The sequence below is a fragment of the Emys orbicularis genome, chromosome 4, assembly GCF_028017835.1.
Source record: "Emys orbicularis isolate rEmyOrb1 chromosome 4, rEmyOrb1.hap1, whole genome shotgun sequence".
Lineage (NCBI taxonomy): Eukaryota > Metazoa > Chordata > Testudines > Emydidae > Emys > Emys orbicularis.
Window position 1 is genome coordinate 70909616 of NC_088686.1, and position 23447 is coordinate 70933062.

A 23447-nucleotide genomic window follows, 5' to 3' on the forward strand; every position below is an offset into this window, starting at 1 on the left:
TGGGGCCACGATTTTACCCATTAAAAATAATAAAACCCTCAGACTTTTCCAGACTAGTTTTCTGCAAGAAGCGGGTCATATGCAGAAAAATGTGATGCGGTATAAAGGTTTTATTGAAACTTGTTTGAAAGGAGCTGTGTAATTCAAGCATGACTTCACCACTTGTGAGAAACATGGTCATCACAAATTCATGCTGATATAACCTCTCTCTGGCAGAATCTGCCCTGTTCATCTCTCACCAAAAGATAGCAGAGGGGTCAGAACAGTTAAGAAAAAGGGTTTTTTATTTAAAAGAAGTTAAATACAACTAAAATCTAGCACCAGGCAGAAACATGAATGCTGAACAGAAACAGCCAAGAACATTTAAAAATCAACAGTAATAATTAACCCTCAAATAATACACCTCTACCTCAATATAACGCTGTCCTCGGGAGCCAAAAAATCTTTCTGCGTTATAGGTGAAACTGCGTTATATTGAACTTGCTTTGATCCACCGGAGTGCGCAGCCCCCCCCCCCGGAGCACTGCTTTACCGCATTATATGCAAATTAGTGTTATATCGGGTCGCGTTATATTGGGGTAGAGGTGTAGCTTACATTTTCAAAGCATTTTACAAACATTAATGAATTAAGCCTCAACATCCCTGTGAGGTAGGTAAGTATTATTAGCCCCATTTTACAGATGGGAAACTGAGGCACAGATAAGTTATGTGACTTTTTCAAGGCCACACAGCAAGTCAGTGTCAGAGCCAGGATTAGCGCTCTGGGGCTCCTGGCTTCCAATTATGTGCACAGATGCCTAGAAAATACTGCTTCTCTGAAAACGCCTTTTCTTCCCTCCACGTCCTCTGTAAGACAGCTGACCCCATTTCAGAGTGATGTGAGAGGGTGCTTGCCAAAAGCTATCCATCAGAGTGTCTACACAGGAAGATTGAATTGGGAAGTAACATTTTTATAGACACATGCTGTGTGTCTGAAAGGTGTTTTGTTTTGTTTTGAAATAGATTTCTGACCGTTCGTGCTCCCACACTGACAGAGTCACTTTTCCTCAAGATGCAGCAGCAGCCATCAGAAGGCTGAGAGACCTGTCTGCAATTCTGACACAGTTCTCAGTAAGACAGAAGTGCTGTTTCTTCACATTGGAATCCCGTCCATGAAACAGGAATGTCTCTTTAGGGAAGGTGTAGCGGGATGATCACCCCGCTCCGGCCCTGGAAGTGTACAAGCAGCTCTGGGGAGGGCTGCAGTGGTAAAAGCAGCCCTGGGGAGGGCTGCAGCTCTGAAAGCTGGGCTAATTGGGAAAGCAGCCACAGCTGTAGCTGGCTTAATGAGGGCCCAGCTGGCCCTTATAAGAGGGCAGTGGGCCAGGAGCAAGCAGTCTCTCTGTAGCTGAGGAGGGAGATGGACCTAGCTGCCTGAGTGCTAAAGGGTACTGGAGTGAAGCAGGGCTGGGGAAAGGCCAGAGGAGCTGGGGAGCTCTGGGCCAGCAACTCCCCAGCTGCAGGGCCTTGTACAAGGCCCCTGGAGGTACTGGGTTGCAGGGAAAGGCAGCAAGTCAAAACCTCCCTTGCCTATGATGACTGGCTTATACCGACTGCAGTCAGCCCCAGTGAAAGGGGGCTAGATGGTGACTGGCAGTAGCCCATGACTGAGGCAAGGTGGGGATAGGGGGTGGGGGTTCCCCTGGGTGGGGAGACCCTGAGACTGCAGGGGTATTGCTAGGGGGCAGCACCCCAAACACAAGGGGCACCATGTCCAAGGAGAGACCTGGGGGGCCAAGCGGCAGCGGGACACCGGCCTGTAGAGGGCGCTTCGGAGGCTGGAGAGCTAATTCCCGAGACGACCAGCAGGAGGCGCCGCAGGGGTGAGTCCCTGCATCATTACAGAAGGTTTCCTCCAAGAAAAGCTAACCCGGGTGCAGCTGGCCTGCACCGAAAGCAAGGGGTGGGGGCGGAATTGTGAATTAATTTGGAGGTGCAACCATGGGATGAAGGGGATCAGTCCACAGTAGCGCTTGGAAACAACAAACAGGTTCATATCCCATGTGAAGAAGCCCTCCATGGTGCTTAGGTGGACAAACTGGATGCAACACACCTCTCAGGGGATGCTGGTCATCACAAATTCATGCTGATATAACCTCTCTCTTGCAGAATCTGCCCTGTTCATCTCTCCCCAAAGATGGCAGAGGGGTCAGAACAGTTAGGGAAGTGTCAATTTTTGTACGGTCACTTTGAGCAGAGGAGAAGTCTCCTTAGCACATCCACTGTGGATTGAAACAGTCTAATAAAAGTGGAGGGGCTCATGTCTGCATACATGAGGGCCCCATCTCTGTAGAACAAGATGGTGAAGAACCAAGCAGCTCCATTCAGACTAGAGTTAAAAATTCCAAACCACCTTTTAACATTGAAGTCACATGATTTAACCATTGGTAGTGTTGTTGAGTCCCAGCAGAGCCACTGCTGACAACGGGAGTCTCCTTGGGCCATCCTGCACCCAGGAGCTTGCAGTTCCAACAGGGAGATGAAAGTCAAATAGTCCTTCCAGTCGCTGTCTGGAGTCACTTTCACGACAGCTCGATCCGAAGGTCCTCCCCATATTTTCGAATCAGCTTCCCATGATTGTGGTTGACTGACCACCGCTTTGGGAGATGCTTCGGTTGCATGGTGTCCAGAAAGTGCTGCCGCCAGCGCCTCTCCAGCTCCATGAGTGAGCGCAGCCCCCCTTTGGCGAAGCACTGCACCACCTTCAGCCCATGTGGCATGTAGCTCTCATTACAAATCCTGCCAAGACACAAGGGGGGTTAGTTTCACGCAAGCCCATTATGGGCCTCTCGGTCTCCCAAAGCTCCCAGTACCGTGATGTGCTCGGCGCCCTCACACCCAAAGCACTTGACAAACACAAGGCTCAACTAGGCAGGCTGGGCCAACAGAGTTGTCCACCCGACTACTCCCCACACCCCGAGTGAGAGACTGTAAGCGTCTCACCGCAGGAAACACGTTGTAATCTATAACCCCAATCTCACAGGTGTATCGGTGCTGGGGGTTCCCTGTGCCTGCACGGAGCTCTGCAGCACTGTGTTTGTAACGCGCTGTGTAAACACCCAGTTTGTTAAACTCTGGCCCTGGTTTTACAGGGAGATTAAAATAACAGGAGGTATTTTTAAAGGAGCTTGGGGGGAAAATAGGCCTATTACTTAGCTCTACCAATGCTGCTGGGATTTTTGTTGCTGTTGTACTATTTATGTATCAGGGCACCTAGGGCCTTGGCGAGGTGTCTTTTTCTGTAACTGAAGTCTAAATACATAAATATACATATGCGCACACACAGATGGCTGAAACACTAGACCTAGTCACTGGGCTCTTGTAATACCTGGTTTCCAGGCCTGCTGCTTCCTGCAGCATCTCTGATGTAATGGTCTCTGTGTTAAAGAAGTCCTTGATTCCTTGCAGCAGCTCCTCCCTCCTGGTGTCAGGCAGGCTGTCTGCATTCAGCAAAGCCCTGGCCCCTGACCGGACCTGCCTTCGCAGGGGGTCCTCCAGCAGGCGCACCCCTTCCTCGCAGCCAATGGGGGCACCGAACTCCTCAGCCAGCCGCTGCTTGAGATGATTGTCGTAGTAATTGGAGATGGCATGGCAGGAAGTGCAAAGCAGCAGAACATCATGGGAGTTGTGGTCCTTCATCTGGATGGGGAAGTGTCTCCTGTACTCATGAGGTACGATGTTCTTCCTGGGAAGGAAATAGCAACAGTCTTAACTAAGATTTCAGACGGCTGCTGCCATCAACTACAACTTACACGCCTGATGGAAGACTGATATAGAAAAGGAACCATCCCAGAAGCTGGAGCTTTCCACATTTGGTCTTAGCCCAGGGGTGCTTTTGTAAAGACTGAGGATAATCTTGGTTATTTTTGAGTTAGGGGGAAAATCCACTCTTTTAAAGTTATTTTTTTTAAAAGTCAGAAAAACGCCTGTAAAGATAGCATTGGATCTGTTCTCTGTGTGTACTCCATGGCCAATCTGATGACCTTAGTGACAGAAATGTATTTTTGCTTTCTACTAATGTTAGCCCTGCAGAGACATCACTAGATTCTGTCTTGGCCAGTGCATCAAAAGAATTCCTAACAAAAGCCCCAATCCTGCATGTACTTATGCATATGTTTAACGATACTCCTAGGAGTAGTCCTATTAACCTCAAAGGGACTACTCATGTGTGAAGTAAGGCAGATGCCTCAGTGCTTGCAGGACTGGGCCCAATTCCAAATGTAGGACCAATTTCTACCCTCAGCTACACTGTGCATCCCCAGGGGGCACAAAGGAATTGCACAGTTGTAACTAACTGCAAAATATGGCCTACAGAATCTTTATTACTCGTGATAATGAACAAGAAAGAAGCAGCCCAGCTTGACCTTCAGATCCCAGCATGAGTCTTGCAGGCAGGGCAATTAGAAAAAACTCCTTTTTAACCTAGGTATGTTTTCTCTGGAAGCTACTGAGAGACAATCAACAGGGAACCCTGTGTAAGAAGTCAAAGAAATTTGGGCCATGCTTTTAGATACATTTAGATAAAAAATGTTGCGACTACTCAAAGAAAGCCAAATCTCCATTCCACCTAAATGCTCCCTTTCCTAGTCCCTGTCTTCCCTCCCTTTCCTAGTTACATGTCTTCTCCTATTTTACTTCTCTAACCTCCACCCTAATGTGTTAGAGGCTCTATGATGAGCACAAATCCATGGGGCCGGATGCGCTGCATCCGAGGGTGCTAAAGGAGTTGGCGGATGTGATTGCGGAGCCATTGGCCATCATCTTTGAAAACTCATGGCGATCGGGGGAGGTCCCGGATGACTGGAAAAAGGCTAATGTAGTGCCCATCTTTAAAAAAGGGAAGGAGGAGGATCCGGGGAACTACAGGCCAGTCAGCCTCACCTCAGTCCCTGGAAAAATCATGGAGCAGGTCCTCAAGGAATCAATTATAAAACACTTAGAGGAGAGGAAAGTGATCAGGAACAGTCAGCATGGATTCACCAAGGGGAAGTCATGCCTGACTAACCTAATTGCCTTCTATGATGAGATAACTGGCTCTGTGGATGAGGGGAAAGCAGTGGATGTGTTATTCCTTGACTTTAGCAAAGCTTTTGATACGGTCTCCCACAGTATTCTTGCCGCCAAGTTAAAGAAGTATGGGCTGGATGAATGGACTGTAAGGTGGATAGAAAGCTGGCTAGATCGTCGGGCTCAACGGGTAGTGATCAATGGCTCCATGTCTAGTTGGCAGCCGGTTTCAAGCGGAGTGCCCCAAGGGTCGGTCCTGGGGCCGGTTTTGTTTAATATCTTTATTAATGATCTGGAGTATGGTGTGGACTGCACTCTCAGCAAGTTTGCAGATGACACTAAACTGGGAGGCGTGGTAGATACGCTGGAGGGTAGGGATCAGATACAGAGGGACCTAGACAAATTAGAGGATTGGGCCAAAAAAAACCTGATGAGGTTCAACAAGGACAAGTGCAGAGTCCTGCACTTAGGACGGAAGAATCCTATGCACTGCTACAGACTAGGGACCGAATGGCTAGGTAGCAGTTCTGCAGAAAAGGACCTAGGGGTCACAGTGGACGAGAAGCTGGATATGAGTCAACAGTGTGCTCTTGTTGCCAAGAAGGCTAATGGCATTTTGGGCTGTATAAGTAGGGGCATTGCCAGCAGATCGAGGAACGTGATCGTTCCCCTTTATTCGACATTGGTGAGGTCTCATCTGGAGTACTGTGTCCAGTTTTGGGCCCCACACTACAAGAAGGATGTGGAAATATTGGAAAGAGTCCAGCGGAGGGCAACAAAAATGATTAGGGGTCTGGAGCACATGACTTATGAGGAGAGGCTGAGGGAACTGGGATTGTTTAGTCTCCAGAAGAGAAGAATGAGGGGGGATTTGATAGCTGCTTTCAACTATCTGAAGGGGGGTTCCAAAGAGGATGGAGCTCGGCTGCTCTCAGTGGTGGCAGATGACAGAACAAGGAGCAATGGTCTCAAGTTGCAGTGGGGGAGGTCTAGGTTGGATATTAGGAAACACTATTTCACTAGGAGGGTGGTGAAGCACTGGAATGCTTTACCTAGGGAGGTGGTGGAATCTCCTTCCTTGGAGGTTTTTAAGGCCCGGCTTGACAAAGCCCTGGCTGGGATGATTTAGTTGGGAATTGGTCCTGCTTTGAGCAGGGGGTTGGACTAGATGACCTCCTGAGGTCCCTTCCAACCCTGATATTCTATGATTCTATGTCTTGCAGATTTGACGAATAGTAAGATTGCAGAATTCTACGGGCAATCCCATAAAGCATGCAGTATATTGAAACATATACAAGCTGTAAGTCAATTATCTTTCTGTTGTTTGTTTTCTTCATATAAAAATCAATGAAAATTAATCACAACCCACCCCACAACCCAAAATGACCCCACAGTGCCATTTTAGAGGTATTTTTCAGAGCTGATTCATAGTTAAAGACAAAAATGTGTACGTTCATAAGAATGGCCATACTGGGTCATTTTAGTATCACAAAAATGTCTAATCAAAACCTTCATCTGTGGCATGTTACCCTCAATGAGGGCTTCAGGGGTGGAATGAAATTTTATAAAGTTATGAGCAAAATCACTACTGAGCACACCAAGGGTATGTCTACACTGCCCACATTACAGTGCGGCAGCACTGTGACATGGGCAGTGTACTCACGCTTTATCGCGCTCTCCCGGTGATAAAAAATAACCACCCTGAACGAGCGGTGGTGGCTTTATTGACGGGAGTGTAGCTCCTGGCAATAAAGTGCTGTCTATACTGGCGCTTTTCAGCGCTAAAACTTTTGTCACTCAGGGGGGTGTTTTTTCACACCCCTGAATCACTAAAGTTTTAGCCCTGAAAGTGGCAGTGTAGACACAGCCTTAGTAGACATATGAGGATTTTTATCAAGCTGATGAAGCCCTGGGCTCTCATATGACATCTGAAGGGATGAAAAGAACTGAGCGTGCGCCCTGCTTGGCCTAGACTCAGGGGGCTGCAAGGGACAGGGAAGGCTACTGGGAAAGTTTGCAACAAGATTGTACAGGCCTCTGTAAAAACATTCCAACATTCTTTCCCAGAAAATCTATGAAGAAAGCACCCTTAACCCAGAAGAAATCTGCAGCCAGACAGCCCAACGGTCACACAAAGGGTTTTAGATTCTCTCCACAGTTTCTGATGCATTTGGATGAATTTTTCAGAAATTGGAAGCTTTCATTTAACAATAAATATGTCTGTCTTTTTCTGCTACAGAGGCACAGCTGTCCCACTATAAAGTGACCGTGCCGCTGGTCAGTTCACGTAGCCTTGCAGGACACTGCTCCTAGCTAAACAATAGCAGCTGTAAAGACTGGAACTCACCCTCCTCCACACCAATTAGCTTTATGGATATGTAGGTGTCACAGCTCACCTGGGACATTTAAATGCTAACAACAGGATTAAACACAGAAAAGTGTGACAGTCAGGGTCCGGACACCAACAGGGAAAACAGATGGTTTAAATCCCCCAAATGATCAGTTAAACCAAATGATTGCATACCGTATTATTGTACTATAAAAGTATAATGAATAAGGTCTTTTATGAAAGCTTGTAATATTCTGAACTTGATGGTTATTATGAGATGTGTGTACAGACTTTGGTTATGGAGCTATGTATTTGTGAATATAGAAAACTGTGTTAATAATCCATACTACAGCTTCAACGACACCTCCCAGCGGGGGCTAAGCAGTGAAGCAAGGAGGGGCACCGCCCAAACGGGAAGTTTACATGAAACTGGCTTCAAGTAATGATACATTGTCCAGCCCAGGAAAGACAATGATGGGCCATTAGAGTTAAGGGAAAGACATTGAGACATCCGGGCTATCAAGTCAAGAGGGAATTTCCCCGCTCTGAATAAACATGAGTCACCAGAGACAGGAACAAACAAACAAACAAAAAAAAGCCTTTAAAAACGGGCTTGGGACTCAGGTTTTTTATCCACACCTTGAGGGACAGTCTTGTGGTGAGACGCTCTCCATGAACGCTGGATCCCACCTCTAGGTAGTGGGTATGCAGAGAAACTGTCTTACGGCAAAAGGTAACTTATATTATAAAAGGGATTTTATCTAATATGGAAGAGTAAAAGTCTGAGCTAGTTTTTATGTTTATTTGCTGTGTAACCTGTATAGGTTTGCTTTCCCTTATTCTTATCTTCGAATCTGGGGTTTTGCTATTAAATAAACCTTTTGTTTATTTTTACCCCAAGCAAGTCTCTCGCATGCAAGCTGTGGAGAACGTGCATACCAAAGTAGCTGGTATCCAGGGGGCTGGTTTTACACCTTCTCAGGTGACAAACTGAAAAATCAGAGTATCTGGTAGTTAAGAACTCGGGAAGTACAGATTTGGGGAGACTCGGAACTGGAAGGGCTGCTGGTGTCACACTCCAAGGAGTGACTAGACTGGTGAGAGCATGCACTTGTGGGCTGGCTACTGGTGTCACGGATCTGAACCACAGCTGCACAGCACGAAGGCCTCCAAAGTTAAAGGGCGGGCAGTGACACAACCCCTTACTGGTCTTGGTTGTTCCCAAAACGTCACAGAGGGTTTTTTATTCTCTTTCATTGAGAAAAAAGTTAAACTGAGGAGGTATGTGTACCACTAGCCCGTACAGGCTGGACTGCAGTCTGCACTCTATTTGAACACAGCTTGTTCTCTAGTGAGAGTAAACACAACTGCTCTCTACTGGAAGGAATGTCAACCTCTCTCACATGTGAAACTTGTCCAGAGACATACGATTAAGGCTGCGAGTCTGTCACGGATTCCATGACTTCTGCAGAGGCCAGTGTGGCTGGTTCCGGGGCTTCCTGAGCAGCTTGGGCAGCCCCTGGGCCAGCTGCACCGGCCACTGCTGGGGCAGTCTTGGGCCACCGCGCGCCCCGCCCCAGCAGCAGCAGTAGTTTGGGTGTGAGAGGGGGCTCAGAGCTGGGGCAGAGGTTTAGGGTGGGAGGCAGCACTTACCTCGGGGGGCTCCCCATAAGCGGCTGGCATGTCCCTGCAGTTCCTAGGTGGAGGAACCAGGGGGCTCCGCGCGCTGCCCCTGCCTGCGCGTTCCCAGCCAATGGGAGCTGCGGAGCCAGCGCTTGTGGTGGGGGGCAGCGCACAGAGCCCCCCTGGCCTTCCCTCCCCCTAGGAGCTGCAGGGACATGCCGGCTGGTTCCGGGGAGCTGCGCAGAGTCAGATAGGGAGCCTGCCAGCCCTCCTCCTCCCCCAACCCCCCCAAGGAGCACCCACGGTGCCCCGGCCCACCCTCTCCTCCCCTCCCCCCATGGAGCACCCGCGGTGCCCCAGCCCACCCTCTCCTCCCCTCCCCCCATGGAGCGACCGCGGCACCCCGGCCCTCCCCCTCTTCTCTTCCCCTCCCCCCTCCCGCGGTGCACCCGTGGCACCCCACCCTCCCCTGGAGCACCTGCGGTGCCCTGGCCCAAGTTTTAGTTAGGGGTACATAGTACAAGTCATGGACAGGTCACAGGCCGTGAATTTTTGTTTATTGACCTGTCCATGACTTTTACTAAAAATACCCGTGACTAAAACGTAGCCCTTACATATGATCATGTGGTCCTCGAATGGCTATGGCCTACCCGAGATATACACCCTGAATTCTACACAAGCATGACTGTGTCCCAGTTTACCTCCCACTGGTAAATAACACAAAGTTCCTTATGGTAGAGACTGAACTTAATCAGGGTCTAGGTCTTACTCTACCAGATGTATTTTTCTTCCCTGCAGTGTGTAAAAACTCACCGGATGTAGGACTCTCTCTTGCCACACACCACACACAGGTTCTCCTTGACTGTCAGATAGTAATCAACTTGTGACTCAGGACGTCCTGAGGGCTCGAACTGCAGCTTCACAACAAATGGATCTGTGCTCACCAACTCTGGAAGGGTGGAGGCAGAGAGGGAGGCCTTTAACAGTTGCAGGTGGAAAGCTAAATGAATTATGCACAAAGTCAGGGGACACATCCTGTTTATTCCTTCCCCCAACATCTCCAGTAATTGGATCTCTGTTCAGACCTGGGTCCCTTCTCAAAAGTATCATTTCTCACCCAACAATATCATGGCAAAGAAAAGATCTCTTTCCTAGATACAGACTAATATGAGGACTGGCATACGTACCTCCAATGCCCTTGTCCAGGTACCACTGGGCCTTTTTGCGATCACAAGTGCACAGAGGCTGTCCATCTGGTGCATGCAGGAAGCAGTTATCATACAGGGGAGATTTTCTGTGAAACAGGGTGAACATCATGACAATTAAAATAAACAGGACCCCAGAAACTGAGCTCTATGTATCTACATACAAGTCAGACGAGTGCCCCCAGGAGTACACACACTTCCAGCCCTCAGCAACATGTATTTATGGGCCAAGCACTATACTGGCAGATCAGGCTGTCACCGAGGGCAACAAAATCCTTAGTGACTGACTGTTCTGGCTACAACTACTGGCTGTTTCCCAGATCAGCAGCTGGGAACTTTGAACCCTCTGTTGAGCTATCATTGACGATAGGCTTGCTTACATTTCAGAATTAAAAGTGAGCAACTCTCAACGGTGAAAAGTAACCTATATGTTTAAAATCTGGTTTGGATGCTCTCCGGTGTTTTCAGCAATACAGGGAAGGAATTATTTTTTCCAAACAATATCTTTACTTTGACAGCACCCCTTTAACAAAACTAAATGCCTGAGGAGGAAGATGTGCTGCATCTTCCAGCCAGGAGGCCCTGAGCAGAACGGTGGCAACAAAGCTAGATAATTGCTCAGGAGCAGGGATGAACATAAGAACATAAGAACGGCCGTACCGGGTCAGACCAAAGGTCCATCTAGCCCAGTATCCTGTCTACTGACAGTGGCCAATGCCAGGTGCCCCAGAGGGAGTGGACCAACAGGCAATGATCAAGTGATCTCTCTCCTGCCATCCATCTCCATCCTCTGACAAACAGAGGCTAGGGACACCATTCCTTACCCATCCTGGCTAATAGCCATTAATGGACTTAACCACCATGAATTTATCCAGTTCTCTTTTAAACGCTGTTATAGTCCTAGCCTTCACAACCTCCTCAGGTAAGGAGTTCCACAAGTTGACTGTGCGCTGCGTGAAGAAGAACTTCCTTGTATTTGTTTTAAACCTGCTGCCTATTAATTTCATTTGGTGACCCCTAGTTCTTATATTATGGGAACAAGTAAATAACTTTTCCTTATTCACTTTCTCCACACCACTCATGATTTTATATACCTCTATCATATCCCCCCTTAGTCTCCTTTTTTCCAAGCTGAAAAGTCCTAGCCTCTTTAATCTCTCCTCATATGGGACCCATTCCAAACCCCTAATCATTTTAGTTGCCCTTTTCTGAACCTTTTCTAGTGCCAGTATATCTTTTTTTAGATGAGGAGACCACATCTGTACGCCGTATTCGAGATGTGGGCGTACCATCGATTTATATAAGGGCAATAATATATTCTCAGTCTTATTCTCTATCCCCTTTTTAATGATCCCTAACATCCTGTTTGCTTTTTTGATCGCCTCTGCACACTGCGCGGACATCTACAGAGAACTATCCACGATGACTCCAAGATCTTTTTCCTGACTTGTTGTAGCTAAATTAGCCCCCATCATATTGTATGTATAGTTGGGGTTATTTTTTCCAATGTGCATTACTTTACATTTATCCACATTAAATTTCATTTGCCATTTTGTTGCCCAATCACTTAGTTTTGTGAGATCTTTTTGAAGTACATCACAGTCTGCTTTGGTCTTAACTATCTTGAGCAGTTTAGTATCGTCTGCAAACTTTGCCACCTCACTGTTTACCCCTTTCTCCAGATCATTTATAAATAAGTTGAATAGGATTGGTCCGAGGACTGACCCTTGGGGAACACCACTAGTTACCCCTCTCCATTCTGAGAATTTACCGTTAATTCCTACCCTTTGTTCCCGGTCTTTTAACCAGTTCTCAATCCATGAAAGGACCTTCCGTTTTATCCCATGACAACTTACTTTACTTAAGAGCCTTTGGTGAGGGACCTTGTCAAAGGCTTTCTAGAAATCTAAGTACACTATGTCCACTGGATCCCCCTTATCCACATGTTTGTTGACCCCTTCAAAGAACTCTAATAGATTAGTAAGACACGATTTCCCTTTACAGAAACCATGTTGACTATTGCTCAACAGTTTGTTTTTCTATGTGTCTGACAATTTTATTCTTAACTATTGTTTCGACTAATTTGCCCGGTACCGACGTTAGACTTACCGGTCTGTAACACTGCTCTACAGCCAAAATGCTTCTGAAATAAATGTAGTCAAACTTTACTAATTCTGGGTCACTGAGAACGAAAATGATGCTTACAATTGTTGATTGGCTCTCGTTTTCAAGATATGCTATTGGGTCAGTATATACGACCCTTGACTTGGGAATGGCGGAGGATAAGTGAGTTATAAAGGGAAGGGATCTCAATTTAAACCAGAAATGACTAAAATACATCTTTGACTGGATCTATGAATAAATCTATGACTGGGTTTGGACAGTACTTGCTTTTTAGGCAAAACAATGAATGATGCAATCTGAAGCTGGTATTGCGTCATACATGATATGAATTGCATCACGTTATTCCTAGAAGTCATGGATGATGCAATCATAACGAAGCTTACATCACTCTGCTGAACAAATTGCCCTATATCAGCTCTAGAAATCATACAGTGTCGTGCTCTCGTATTTGTCAGTGTTTGATTTTGCAAAGGGACACATTTCTGTTTAGCCAAAGTGAGCAGAGATGCCTCGTACTTGTGTGAAGAGTGCAGATAACTTCTGCTATGTTTGTGGTGAAGTGACTTTTGCATCACAAAAGCACAGTATAACCACTATGGTTAAGAAAGCCTATCACCTTTATTTTGGCTGCAAAATTGGAGATCAGGACAAGAGGTGGGCCCCACACATATGCTGCAACACTTGTGCAACAAATCTTCGCCAGTGGTTGAACAGGAAAAGGAAATCTATGCCTTTTGCAGTGCCAATGATTTGGAGAGAGCCAACAGATCATACCAGCAATTGTTACTTCTGCATGGTGCCTCCACTTGGGAAAGGCGTGTCAAAGAAGAAAAAGTGGACTGTGCATTATCCAAACATTCCATCAGCTATACGCCCAGTACCCCACGGAGGAGGACTGCCGGTTCCTGATGCACCAGAATCATTCTCACTTGAGTCAGACGAGGAAGAGGATGAAACTTCTGGTCCTGAACCATCAATGTCACAGGACCCACATTTTCTCCCATCCTCCTCCTCTGAACCACACCTCATAACACAAGGTGAACTGAATGACCTTGTCAGGGATTTGGAACTACCCAAGAGTAAGGCAGAGCTGTTGGGCTCCAGACTACAGCAGTGGAATCTCCTGGCAGGTGATGTTAGGGTTTCCATGTTCCGTGACCGTCAAAAGGATCTTGTCCCATTCTTCTTCATGGAAGGTGATCTTGTAGCCTGCAACAACATCGATGGTGTGATGGCAGCCCTCAACATCGTTCACGATCCAGATGAGTGGAGACTGTTCATTGATTCATCCAAGACGAGTCTTAAAGCTGTTTTACTGCATAATGGCAATGTTTTGCCATCAATTCCAGTTGGTCATGCAGTCCATAGGAAGGAAACCTATGACAACATGAAACAACTTTTGAGGTGCATAAATTATGACCAACATCAGTGGCAGTTTTGTGGCGATTTGAAGGTTGATGCTCTCTTGCTTGGTCTGCAGACTGGATACACAAAGTACTGCTGTTTTCTCTGCGAATGGGATAGTCGTGCAAGAGATTCCCACTACATCAAGAAAGATTGGCCACTCCGACAGTCATTGGAGCCTGGGAGGAAAAAAGTGTTCAGCATCCACCACTTGTTGAATCAAGGAAGATTTTGTTACCACCCTTACACATCAAGCTGGGTCTGATGAAGAACTTTGTCAAGGCCACTGACAAAACACAAGCAGCTTTCAAGTACCTCCGTGGAAAATTTCCAAGGTTAAGTGAAGCTAAGATAAAGGAAGGTGTCTTTGTTGGTCCTCAGATTCGTGAACTTCTTCGAGATGATGCATTTGACCATGCACTGCGTGGCAAGGAAAAGACGGCATGGAAAGCCTTCCAGTTAGTGGCAATAAATTTTCTCGGAAACAACAAGGCAGACAACTACAGGTTGTTGGTGGAAAACCTCCTCAAGGCATACAAAAGCCTTGGTTGCAACATGTCACTAAAGATACATTTTTTGCACTCTCATCTAGATTTTTTTCCACCGAACTGCAGAGCAGTGAGCGACGAGCACGGCGAGCGATTTCACCAGGACATTGCAACAATGGAGAAACGCTATCAGGGCAAATGGAGCCCATCAATGCTTGCAGACTATTGCTGGACAGTGACAAGAGATGCTCCATTTAATGAATACAAGAGACAAGCCAAGAAGCGCCGAGTAGACACTGAATAGGACTAAACTATGTACAGAATAGTTTTTTGCCTTTTGTTTCATAATAAATTTTATTTATATAACCCTTTTGCTCATTTTTAAAGTGTTACATAAACAGGACAGGTGAAATATTATCATGTAAAGCAACCATAAACACATGAAAAGACCTAGGTTTACAATTTATGATTAAAACTCTACTATCTACACAATATACATAGACATAAAATGTAAAAACTTAAATATCTTAGAAACAGTAGCCAATCAGTTGTTTTAATTGTCATATTTGAATTTAGCACATCAAAATACATAATAAATAGCACATTTTATCTCTGAAGCAGACGACTTCTCAAAAACTGTAGACCAGTGTAATTGCCGGGATCACCTCTAGAGCCCTTTTTAAATATTGGCGTTACATTAGCTAACTTCCAGTCATTGGGTACAGAAGCCGATTTAAAGGACAGGTTACAAACCTTAGTTAAGAGTTCCACAACTTAACATTTGAGTTCTTTCAGAACTCTTGGGTGAATGCCATCTGGTCCCAGTGACTTGTTACTGTTAAGTTTATCAATTAATTCCAAAACCTCCTCTAGTGACACTTCAATCTGTGACAGTTCCTCAGATTTGTCACCTACAAAAGCCGGCTCAGGTTTGGGAATCTCCCTAACATCCTCAGCCGTGAAGACTGAAGCAAGGAATCCATTTAGTTTCTCCGCAATTACTTTATCGTCTTTAAGCGCTCCTTTTGTATCTCGATCATCAAGGGGCCCCACTGGTTGTTTAGCAGGCTTCCTGCTTCTGATATACTTAAAAAACATTTTGTTATTACCTTTGGAGTTTTTGGCTAGCCGTTCTTCAAACTCCTCTTTGGCTTTTCTTATTACATTCTTGCACTTAATTTGGCAGCGTTTATGCTCCTTTCTATTTGTCTCACTAGGATTTGACTTCCACTTTTTAAAGGAAGTCTTTTTATCTCTCACTGCTTCTTTTACATGGTTGTTAAGCCACAGTGGCTCTTTTTTAGTTCTTTTACTGTGTTTCTTAATTTGGGGTATACATTGAAGTTGGGCCTCTATTATGGTGTCTTTAAAAAGCGCCCATGCAGCTTGCAGGGATTTCACTTTAGTCACTGTACTTTTTAACTTCTGTTTTAACCCTCTGGACAGCTACTGTTGTAGTGCAAAGTGCTCCTTCCCCTACAAGCCTTACTCTATTCACCAGCACCAGTGTGATCACAGCAGTGAACATTCCCTGAGTTGAACTGCTATCGCAAGAAGTATCAGGCCAAGAACTCTTGCACCAATTTAAATTATTCAGTAATTCATACCGTCTCTACAGTAGGGAATTTGACAAAAATATTCCCACCAGTGCATGGTGATAAAAAAAAAACACAGGAAGATGCTGGGATTTGTCTATTCTAAGGCTCCTTCCAGTGATTATCAGCAGTTCAGGTGAACTGGTAGTAAGCACTGGTGGAAATTTTTTGTAGTAAAGACGACATTGTTTAGCCTGGCCAGCCAAGATAGAGGATACAGAAAATAAATGGAGAGGCAGATGTAATAGCTCAGTCAAAGGTGTCATCTGAGTGATTTATGGATCAAAATTTTTTTTTCCAAATGAAAACAAACATTCTCCTAGAAATCGGCAACAGAAAAAATCTTTTGAATCACAGCTAATCTAACCCTAGAGACCAGGGAAGGATTATTCCCTACAATATGTTCTCCAGCACTTTGTCTTGACTAGTTTTAAGTGTCTCTAATGAAGGAACTTCTTGTTTTAAAAAAATAAATAAATTATCAAATAGAGACGACAGCCTGGATTTAGCTTAGAATTCTGTTCGATCAGCTATTTAGTTTTTCCTAGGGGGCTGAGCCCTTCTTGGGCTGTTTGATGTTGGCTCAAAATGTTTCCTGGAAATATGAAGTGACCAGAGAAAAATCACACGTAAGTAACAGAACACTGTTATTTCTATTTTAATTGTTAAAGAATACTAATGAATCAGTTTTCTGGCTCCATTAAATTATCTCCCCCACAGCTAACCTGAGAATCTTAAAGGAGAAAGTTAATGTTGAAATGTCTATTTTTCCTTTTCATTTGGCTATGACTGAAATTGTTTAACTCCCCATATTTCTGTATATAAAATCTCTGATATAATCAAATTAAATTTAAAAACAGGCATATCAATTCTGCATCTCCCCTTGCTGGATTCAGATTAAGAAGGTTTATCTAACTTGTTTTAATTTAAAAACATTGTAAATAAAATAACTGAAGTTTCAGACAGTCAGATTCCATTGTTACATAAGAATTTAGGATTTGCCTGATCAGATCAGACCATTGGTTGAAGTCTCGTATCCTGCCTTCAGCAATAGTTAACAGCTGGTGCCTGCGAAGAAAACGACCCCTCAGTCTAGCATTATCCATCCTGCCTGGCCAACTGTGAAATGCTCTGCTTAGGTGCAGACCAGAGATTTTCCTTCCTGAGCTCTGAGGCAGTCAAGTTATACCTGATTATATCCCTATTTTAGAAAGCAGAATGGCAAATGTCATATTGCTCTGAGGTGCGCTCAGTGGGTTAAGACCTCTATAGCATCAGAATGATCTTGAGCTTTCTTTTATCCTTTGGTAAATGTATCTGACTCATTTTTTTCCATCACTTATATCTTACATTTAATTCTCAGGGTTAGCTATTGAACACCAGCAATAGTGAATGTGCATGACCATAATGAGCAGGGCTGGAAGTATCAATCAAAATCCTGTCCTTGCAAATTTAGTTACGGTGCATATAGTAAAAAAGGCTCATGCAATTACCTTGCAGAATATCCCACACCAAGGGGCTTTCGCTTCTGTTTGCGGGGATCCTTCACTTGTTGATTTACTGGGGACTGGCCATTAGTTGCAGACTTCCGATTCCTTGGTTTCTGCTGGGAGTCCACCTCTCCATTTCCATCATCTCCTAGACTGCTGCTACTTCTTCCTCTGAATGGGACATCCATCAAGCCCTGGCACTTGCCCAGTACCTTTGCCCAAGCAACAACAGCATTTTCACCTCCAGATGCAGCAGGGATGAAGAAAAATCCCAGCAGATGGAGAAACAGAGCCATTGAGACCTGGGCATCCTTGGCAGCATAAGTGACCTGGGGAAAAGAGCCAGAGCTCTGTGTTACTGTGCAGAAGGAGGGCTAACGCCTTGTGAGGACCTGAGACAAGATCCCCCAACACAGCGAATGTGAAACATCATTTCTACGTAAAGAGGGAGCAGCATTTATTTGACTTAGGAACTTACACAGAGTTCCAGCACTGAGCGCTGAAGTAAGGGTCTGGGAGCCTCTAGTGTTCCCTACCTAGAACCACAGACCCTCCTCTTAATAATGCAACCTGAAGCCCTTCCAGTAATCTACAGTGTAGCCAGTTGACCCCTAGAGGGAGCCAGAAGGTATTATATTGTAGATTGCTACAAAGTCAATTTAAGAGTGAAGGACAAGCAGAGCTCAAAAGACAATATTTACATATGCTCACTGTAATCCTGTCCATTTTACACCACAGACTGACTGACTTCAAAGGTAGACACACCTTTTTATATTTACCTCCCTGCTCTCCAAAAGCTCAATGATAATCTGCTCATTATAGGCTCAGTCCTGAAGGGGCTGAGCACACAGGCTCTTGTCCAGCAAAGTCTTTGAGCATCTGCTTAAAGTTAAGCATGAGTGGTTCCATTCAAGTCTATGTGATTACTCATGTGCTTGAAGTTAAGCAGGTGCTCAAGAACTTTGCTGAATCAGGATGAGCGTGCTCAGCACCTTCAAGGCTCAATCTCCAAACCAGATACAGAACACTCACAAAACCCTCACAGATCAACAATCACCAGGTCCTTGGCGCTTGCCTATGAATAGAGATAATACTTGGCACTTCAATCCCCTTACATTCAAATATGTCAAACAGCTTTCCAAAGATTAAGCCTTGAACTCCCCTCCCCCCCCCCCACCACCACCACCACCACCTCCAAGATAGGAAATTATCCCCATTTAAAGAGAGGGAAACTGAAGTGGAGAGAGATGAAACGTCTGGACCAGTCACACACTGAGCTTGTGGCAGAGCTGGAACAGACCCCAGATCTCTTGACTCCAAATCCTGTCCTTTAGCCACAAGACTATTCCTCCTCACAAAAGAATAACTACAATCAGAAGACACACCTGGTCTTGAGTCAGCTCTTCTGCCTCCCAGTTGCTGCAGCGCAAGCGAAGAGATTTGTCGAGTGGGCAGTTTAAGACGTTCTCAGCTAGAGATTTGAGGCTGAGTCCATTACAGAGCAGATCCTTCCTTCAGTTTAACAAACAAAAGCAAATAAATGGATAAAAGCACCAATCAAATTGAAAAATGTTCGCATCCACCCTGAATCTATTTGAACAAGAGGAACTACTGAAGTGTGTGATTAGATGATGTATGTGTCAGTGACCACTATAGGAACAGGACACCTGCTCATATATAAGCTTTACTGGCTAAGCTAGCATAGCTCTTGGTTCTTTTAGTCACTGGTTAGTTTTGGAGCAGAAGATCTCAAGCATGAATGTTACCAATTCCCTCTTGAAGCTGTTTCACATAATACAGACACTAGATCATTACAGAATCTAAGAATTTCTTTTTGAGAGAAAGCATGGGGATCTTTCCATCAGCTGTCTGCCTCTGAATGAAAAGGAGAGATATCCTACAGTAACGGGCAAGTTTGCTGTATGGAATTGAAATGCCACTAGATCAAATGGCCAGGAATGGGCTACAATTTGCTGAGAAATGAGAGATCCAGTCACTGCTTTAGAGGAGAAGAATCAGAAAATACACATTTCAACTGCCCAATGAAAGACTCAAGGATTCCATGTTCTCTAATAATCATGGTTGCTAAAGAAGTGGCACAAGGCCAACAGACTTACACCCCAAATCAGTTACACAGGACAAAGGCCTGTAAAATATTGCAATTGAAGAGTGTTTCTAGGCAAAAGGTTATAACTTTATTTCTTTAACATGAAAGTAACATTAGAAAATATTGTTGTATCTTTAATGTTTCACTGTAAACAGAATTATTAAAGGAGAAAATTAAAAGCTGATTAATTTTGTACATTTCTCAAGAAATCTGATAATCATCTCTTTCCACTCATCTGCTGACCACTCAATTTGCATAGCTAGAATTGGTTTGTGGGTCTTCCTTGATCACTGAGCACTATCCAATATGCATGTCAGTTTGCCCTCCCCTCCTCCGAAAGCAATGTAGGCCAAATCCAAATATTTAGGTGAGAGGAAGGAAGATAGGGTCTCCAATATTTGAAGTTTAACTTTCCTTTCACTGGTCACCATGCAGATAAATGAACAGTTAAGTTGCCGTGTTTATGTACATGGTGTAAATGGTGACAGGCAACGTTTCAAATCCTGGCTGTTAGATATGGAGCCAGTCTGAGAAGGCTGTTCACCTGATTATGATATAACCAGTGTTTTCCATGGTGTGAGAGCCCATAAGCACTCAGAATGGGTCTGCAAGACCCTTTCAGAGAGGATAAAATGAGTAGTACACCCTAAAAGATGGAGAGAAAAAACAGTCTACTGTATACAGAGACCAGGTGTGTTTCCCTTTCTGCCTCTTTTAGGCCTTTGTCTTAATTATCAAGACTCTCTTAATTTCAAACTAAACTAGTATTGAATTGTGTGAGCCACTGGGTAGAAGTTCCAAGCAGGGTGTATATATTGTAAGTACTAGTTGAGTTCCTAATAGATGCCCTCATTACAAAAACCACCACCACAATTGGCACTACTTGGCTTCCATACTCACAGCCTCAGCACAGAGTGCAAGGACTGAATGGAGACTCTATCCCCTTATCCTCGGAAGAGCTGGTCTGCCTGGGTCATAGTTTGAGGCATACTGCAAGGGCGGGGGGAAAGAGGAGGCTTGCACTGCTGCTACCCAGGCCATAACTGTTCTGAGGACAAATCCAGGACTACCAATGTAGCATCCTTCATCAGAATCAAATTCATTTTTTAAGATTTCCAATTAAAATTGTACACCCCAAGTACACTGCTGTTGTCTATGGATACGCACCTCTGTCTCATTGCAAGGTACCGGAGGTCTACGCTCCCTTTGACTGCAAGGCCATAGTCCTGAAGTAGCTTGCAAGAATCTTCCCAACATCCGACCCCAACTTTTAATATAGTGCTATCTGCCAAGATGTCCAGTAAAGACTTTGGGACAGTCTGTCCACTGCTGACCAACCTGGGCAATCGAACAAGAATGCAAAAGCCACTGGAAGAGGCCATCTGTAAGAGGGATACAGGACTGGCCTTTCCTTCCACTGACACCTGAAACCAAAGAACCAAACAGCACCGGCGTTAGAGTATTAGTGTCTGGGTACAGAATAAACCACAACAGAATCATAGGCATTACAGACAGAAAAGACCTATTAAGTGATCTAGTCCAGCGTTTCTCAAATGCAGCCACCAGGGCCTTTTCTTGCGGCCACAGCATGCTGGGCTGTGATTGGGAGGGGGCAAAGTAGTGGCCCCTCCCTCTCCTTGGTGCTCCTGGATGCACTGCCTTGGTGTTGGCTGCTGGGGCTGGGCCCTGCCCAACTCTGGAGACACCTAGGGCACAATGCTGGAGGAGCAGGCAGCCAGTGAGTTCCCCACCTTCCCAGGGGCGGTGAGGCTTAGGCCACAGGGCTCCAGGCTCCAGCCGCGTAGCTGCAGGCCCCATCCTCCGGACACCGGGCTTCAGGCTCCAACCCACTCACTGCCTCCCCCAGCTCCCATCCAGGGCTTAATTCGTCCCCAGGCTTGCCGGGGCTGAGCAAGTCTCACTTTTCACAGCGGATTTGTATATTCGTTAATATCACTTTTCACAAGAGACTTACTAGCTAGCAATAAATAAATTACAATGATTTGGACCTGTATATGTGCATATTTATTTGTTTTTCCTAAAGCTAATTAAATATTTTAGAGAAAAGTGTGAGAGCAGCCACCAGCAAGAGTTGGTGGCTGCACGCTGAGGCCACCAAATAATTTATCCTGAGAACCCCAGTCCACTGTAGCATTGTTTCATACAGTATATTCTCTAGTGCAGTATCAAGTCTAATTTTAAGAGACACAAGCAATGTGGCTTCCCCCATTTTCCTTGGGTGACTATTTCACAGCCTAACAGATCTCACCATTCAGTCCTTTCCCCCCCCCCCCCCCCAGCTTAGTTAATGTATGCAGTGTAGGTGAAATTCACCCTTCAGAAGAGGGCCAGGCTTAGTGTGCAGTGTAGACATACCCAAAAAGGCCTGAGCCTCCAGAATCATAGAATCATAGAATATCAGGGTTGGAAGGGACCTCAGGAGGTCATCTAGTCCAACCCCCTGCTCAAAGCACGACCAATCCTCAACTAAATCATCCCAGCTAGGGCTTTGTCAAGCCTGACCTTAAAAACCTCTAAGAAAGGAGATTCCACCACCTCCCTAGGTAACCCAATGGTGTTGGCGCAAGAAATATTCAAAGCCTCATCAATTCTCTGCCTTTGCCCTAGGAGGCTGGAGGACAGATTTTCCTTGATCAAACACTTACCCACTCGCAGTCAATCCCAAGGACTGGCCACCTCTGCAGCTCCTTTTTCAGTAATGGTTCCACTCGATCCCACTCCTCTGCCTGTGAAACTATCACTATTTCTGCACCAAGGATCTTCTCTACCCAGGTAATGGTGGGAGAACTGACACACGAATGCAACTCCTTTTCCTCCACTTCTGTCAGTTCCTCATCTCCTGACCTTTTTAAAGCTCCAACGTGGTTACCACCACCACAGACCTTTTCTTTCCGACGCTGGCTTACTTTCCACAAAACCAGACCCCCGACTGCAATGCCCAACAGGGTGGCCACAGTAACTGTCACTGCTGTTTGTCTGGGCATTTTTCATCCTCCTCCGTTTCACCCACTCAAAATGGTATTGCAGAATTTTCGTACAGACTGCAACGAAAAAAGCAGGACAGATGAAGAATAGATGTTTAAGAATTCATGGAGGTTAAGTCCATTAATGGCTATTAGCCAGGATGGGTAAGGAATGGGGTCCCTAGCCTCTGTTTGTCAGAGGGTGGAGATGGATGGCAGGAGAGAGATCACTTGATCATTGCCTGTTGGGTTCACTCCCTCTGGGGCACCTGGCATTGGCCACTGTCGGTAGACAGGATACTGGGCTAGATGGACCTTTGGTCTGACCCAGTACAGCCATTCTTATGTTCTTATGTTCTAATTTATTCAAAATTTCTTTAATATAAAATTAAGAAAATCAAACTGCCACTATTCAGACAAAGATCTAAGTACAGCTCAGGATCATAAAGCAATATGGAATTTTTAAAATGTACTGGATTCTATTCAGGAGTAAATCAGGAATCAAAGCAAATGACATACCCTGGAGCATTGGTGTATTAAATGCTAATGAGTCTAAATTCAGGTCTTGGTTACACCAATTACACCAAAATCTAGAGTAATTCCACTCATTTACATCAGTGTAATTAAGAAAAGAATTTGGTCCAGAATCCAGTATTTCTCAAACTTCTGAAAGCTCACGTCCCACTCCTTCAACCCCAACAAGTGCTGCTAAAGGCCCATGCAACTGAAATTCTCATGATATTCTTCTATTTTGATGAGCAACATAATAGTTCACAATGTTGACATTTAAAGCCTCAACACCAGCATCTATGTTATCACCCATTAAAATGATTGGGGCAGTTCACACCTTTGACCTGTTTTTAAAATCAAAGAGAAAACTCCGCAAAACAACTGGGAGGTCCGTCCACACCCCTCCAGACAGGGATGTGCCCAAAGCTTTGGTAAGTGCTGCCATAATGTATGTGTTTGGGGAACATCCATTTGTACTTCATCAGTGAATATATGTACATTAAAAGTACTTCTATGATCTTGTACAGCAGTAATTCATTGGA

At 45.1% G+C, this 23447-nt stretch overlaps 1 protein-coding gene across 1 annotated transcript; it reads right to left on the bottom strand.

Moving 5' to 3' along the window:
* Positions 1-2561: 2561 nt before the first annotated feature.
* On the bottom strand, positions 2562-22416 carry EXD2 (exonuclease 3'-5' domain containing 2). The gene is made up of 8 exons (XM_065404214.1): positions 22078-22416; positions 20579-20835; positions 18690-18816; positions 17308-17633; positions 10186-10292; positions 9812-9947; positions 3368-3724; positions 2562-2778 (listed from the first exon to the last, which is right to left on the bottom strand). Exons 1-8 carry the CDS (start codon positions 22414-22416, stop codon positions 2562-2564), a joined length of 1866 nt encoding a protein of 621 aa, XP_065260286.1.
* Positions 22417-23447: the final 1031 nt, after the last annotated feature.

Bases quoted from the DNA above. Each gene is read 5' to 3' on its own strand.
- EXD2 (XM_065404214.1), bottom strand. From the start codon at position 22,416: ATGCCCAGACAAACAGCAGTGACAGTTACTGTGGCCACCCTGTTGGGC. The intron at 3,725-9,811 runs GTGAGTTTTTAC...TTTCCTTCCCAG, and splicing joins AAGAGAGAGTCCTACATCCG to GAAGAACATCGTACCTCATG. The intron at 2,779-3,367 runs GTATTACAAGAG...GTGTCTTGGCAG, and splicing joins GCAGCAGGCCTGGAAACCAG to GATTTGTAATGAGAGCTACA.